The sequence below is a fragment of the Adiantum capillus-veneris genome, chromosome 5 (assembly GCF_014529385.1).
Source record: "Adiantum capillus-veneris isolate H3 chromosome 5, ASM1452938v2, whole genome shotgun sequence".
Lineage (NCBI taxonomy): Eukaryota > Viridiplantae > Streptophyta > Polypodiopsida > Polypodiales > Pteridaceae > Adiantum > Adiantum capillus-veneris.
The window spans coordinates 77,082,382-77,086,244 of NC_140935.1; the positions used below are offsets into that span (position 1 = coordinate 77,082,382).

The 3,863-nt window shown below is 36.4% G+C and overlaps 1 protein-coding gene across 1 annotated transcript; it reads right to left on the minus strand.

The window, feature by feature from the left end:
* Nucleotides 1-200: 200 nt before the first annotated feature.
* Nucleotides 201-630, minus strand: LOC147457559 (uncharacterized). Its single transcript, XM_086513616.1, has 2 exons — nt 372-630; nt 201-277 (listed from the first exon to the last, which is right to left on the minus strand). The coding sequence occupies exons 1-2, from the start codon at nt 628-630 to the stop codon at nt 201-203; spliced, it is 336 nt and encodes a 111-aa protein (XP_086369742.1).
* Nucleotides 631-3,863: the final 3,233 nt, after the last annotated feature.

Here is a 3,863-nt window from a genome sequence, read left to right on the forward strand (position 1 = left end):
TCCACCAACAAAGAAGTAGGGAAATCCGCAAAGATAAGACGAAACACCTCACGACAAGGTGCTCCACAATGGTGATACAAGCCAAGACTTTGAGTCCTCAAAATTTTTTTGATGCTACACACAAAACGTTTGTTGCTTAGTACACCATGCACCTTGAACATTCTATTGATGTTGATAACACAAGCCACAAAACCTTTCTTTTATCTTTGAATGGCAAAATCATCAACATTAGCCATATCAACTAGAAGAGTATCCACCACAGTCAAAAATTGAAAGCCTACAATTTTTCATTAAAAAAATATCTTAATTACAAGTAATATAGAATTGTTTTGCACTATCAAAAAATAAATATTTAACAAGTAGAAACTTACTGGTATTCCATGAGGTTGGTTGCCTTGATGAAGCTGGTCGCTCCATGACTGACTCAACCACTATTGAAACGCTTTTTTCACCGCTTTCTTTAGGCATGTCAATCTTTAGCCCTCCTAATGGATATGTTGTTTTGTTGTGGTCACCCATGTTTGACCCACTCGCATGATTATGGTGCTCTCTTTGAAGAGGTAGTGAGTGATTTCTTTCTTGTGTTCTTTGTGAGCCTCCATCCATGGCCAAGTCATGATTGTGATCCATGTTTTCTAAGTGCTCTAAAGAAGCAGATTGGTTTTTATCTTTGTCTTTATTCTCTTCCAAAAACTCTACCACAAGAAAATTTTAATGATATAATGAAAATTAATTTAGCATTTACAAACTCAAGTCATTCATAAAAAAACTAGAACATACTTTCTTGTGCATTTTTTCATGCATGAGAGAGAGAGAGAGAGAGAGAGAGAGAGAGAGAGAGAGAGAGAGAGAGAGAGAGAGAGAGAGAGAGATCAAATGCTAACGAGTTCAAGACTGGTGAACTTCAATGATAATAGGAAAATTGAATATATTATAATAGAAGAAGGTAATAATATGAGAATAAAGAAATTGAATATGAGAATTAATTTGATGTAAAAAGAAAAAGTGTTATACTTGCTTGCTTGCATGTAAGTCTAGTTCTTACTTTGGGATCACCCCCAACGGGTAGTCCAACCACCATGGGCAAATTCTACACTCCCACATAGAAATACCCTTCTCTACCATAGAACCGGGATACATGGTATTTTCATCCTCTAGCTTTGACCAATCTTCAGTAACCATAGGCATAGTAGCAAGTGTACCGTTTAAAACACATTCACACATCCATCTACACCATAACAACATTTAATCTCTTGAGACAAATAATTTCAATAAGAGCCAAAGACATTGTTGATTCATGAAATTTCACCTGTATAAAATCCTTTTACAAGACTCTTGTAGCTCAGGAATTTTGGAAGAGTCCCCTGCACTTTTAATATCTCCTAAAAGTTGAGGAAAAGCTTGCAAGCCATGATTTCTTAATTGCACCTATGGTAGTCATTCAAATCATAAAACAATGCAATAAAATCCACATTTATTAGAAAAAAGTGACTAGTTTAGAAAACAACCTTGAAAAAAGCTTCAAATCCATCTGGCAATTTGAACTCTTCAACCTCCAACCTTCTTATTATCAACAAAGCTTCATCATGCATGTGAGCCCAATAAACTTCTTTTCTAATGTAAGCCCTAAAGTGCTTCACATCACCAAAGTGGGAAAAGACTGGATCTTTGGCCTTTGTAAGACTCATCATCTCCAATATATATTTTTTCCTTCATTAAAGACCAAAATATATCAAAAACTTAAACACCATCTTATATAAGTATATTCAAATACCATTCATGTAGAAATTTTTCGCTCTCAGAAATTTAACTCTCTTTTAATGTCACTATTTTCATTAGAATTTAAAAACATAAACAAAAAACTAGTAAAAAAGTATTGAAAAGTGTGATACCTTTCAGAAGGTAGTTTTGAGGAGCACAAAGCATTTAACTTGTCTCATGTGATTTTTACCATGGATGGATCATCCCACTTCACATTAAAGAGCAACTCAAAAAATTCCTTTCCATGAACTGGATTGGCAATTGTCAAAAACTTATAACCTCTATCCTTCAATCGAGCTTCTTCTTGTTTAGTTGCCTTTTGCAATCGCCTTTCAAACTCCACCTTATCTAATCCAAGAGCTTTCAATTTTGAAGTTTCCTTTGAAATAAATGCATTAAAATCATTCTACATAACCACAACTACATTCAATGAATGAATCGTAAACAATCTTAAAAATATATATATAGTTAATACTCAATTCAACAATTCACCTTCCAAACTAGTTGAGAAATCAACACACAAGGAGAATTATACCAAGGAGAAACTCCTTGATATGATCTACTCTCAACTGCCATCTCTATCTCAGCCCACTTTCTGTCCTCTTGAGTGAGACGTGCAAGAATGCTCTCTTTATTGTCGATACCAAATTTTTGGAACATGTATATCTCATGCCCAAGATTTGGTTTCACTGTTGATCGTGAAATGCTACAATAAATATATAAACAAATGAAAAATAGTAGTTTAAAGCAAGATAAAATTTAGAAATACAAAAAGACCACAAATTTACAACTTACACATTAGTGGTGTCAAGAGCAAGTAATAGTTCGGCCTCTTTTTTTTTTCTACTTCCAAAAATTGGCATCTCACACTCACATGATATTCCTCATTATCATGCCATACTTGACAAAAGAACACCAAATTAGCCAAAAAATAAGGTACAACTAAATCTAACAAACAATTAGTGCATCGATGTTAATTCTTACCTTCTTTTATGCGTCGCATCCATGTTTTCAGCCGATGGTTTCCATCCTATACCAAAAAAAAACGCCCTCGAAGCTCTTGCCACTCCTTATTGAGCTGATTATCAAATGAAACACTCTTAGCTTGCCAAATAGGATCCCAACTACCTTCCACAAGAGGAGTGACAGGCATGTAAGAGCCAAAGGAGTCTTTCACCGACACCAAAAAAGATCCCATTGTATCCAAGTAAGCAACATTGTCAAAACTAGGAATCAACCAAGATGCAGAATCTGTAGCCACTCGAACAGCTTCATGAGAAACCAGACGACATAAAGGTATAAGTGGAGGGTTGCTTCTTCGTATTAAGTAAAATTGACTTAACACATCCTTCATAATCCCCAACGGGATTTTTTTCCCCAAGTGTCGAGAATGTTGGGCCACATCATCCTCACCTATCCCATCAAACTCTGTTAAATCTTCATCTTCAACATCCTCACCTGTTTCAACCTCCACTGTCGGCTCTCGAGACTCGTCTCCTTTTACATCATCCCCACTCTCCAAATGGTTAGAACCTTCCTCCACTGCAGCTTCATCATCAACAAAGATGCATTTTCTACGTCTCTTTCCCCCTCGTTTGAAATGAGGACTACGAGTAGCAACTGCATGAGAAGATGCCTCTTGATCGATTGGATGCCTTCTCTTGGAAGGACCAGATCTCAAGGTCATGCATGGAGAATCAAACGTTCTCTTGATTGACTTGCTGCCTCGTCTTTTGGGAGCCATAAATGTCTACATCAATAAAGATTTGAAAAGGCCTTATACATCATCATCATTCAAACAATGGCTACAATCTGCACCACTTGTTAATGCCACTACATTTCATGCCAAACACCATAATAACACGCGTTTAAGTGAACTTCCATTGCATTTGAAAAGCTCCAGCCTAAATTTGTGTGAACTTGATAGAGTGTACCAAATTTTCTCCAAATGTCGATCTCCAAATTTGTTGCCCGCTCCTCGAATTTGTCCGCTGCAGTGCTCAATGTTGTATCCTCTAGTTGCAACCACAAGTGAGGACGCTCCGACTATGAATCAAGTCCAAATTGCTAATATTATTACACAAAAAACCAACCACATCGGA

What these genes read in the sequence shown, in the direction of transcription:
- LOC147457559 (XM_086513616.1), bottom strand. Translation starts at nt 630, where the DNA reads ATGGATCACAATCATGACTTGGCCATGGATGGAGGCTCACAAAGAACA. An exon ending in ACCAACCTCATGGAATACCA is followed by an intron (nt 278 to 371) that starts GTAAGTTTCTAC and finishes GAAAAATTGTAG; the next exon opens with GCTTTCAATTTTTGACTGTG.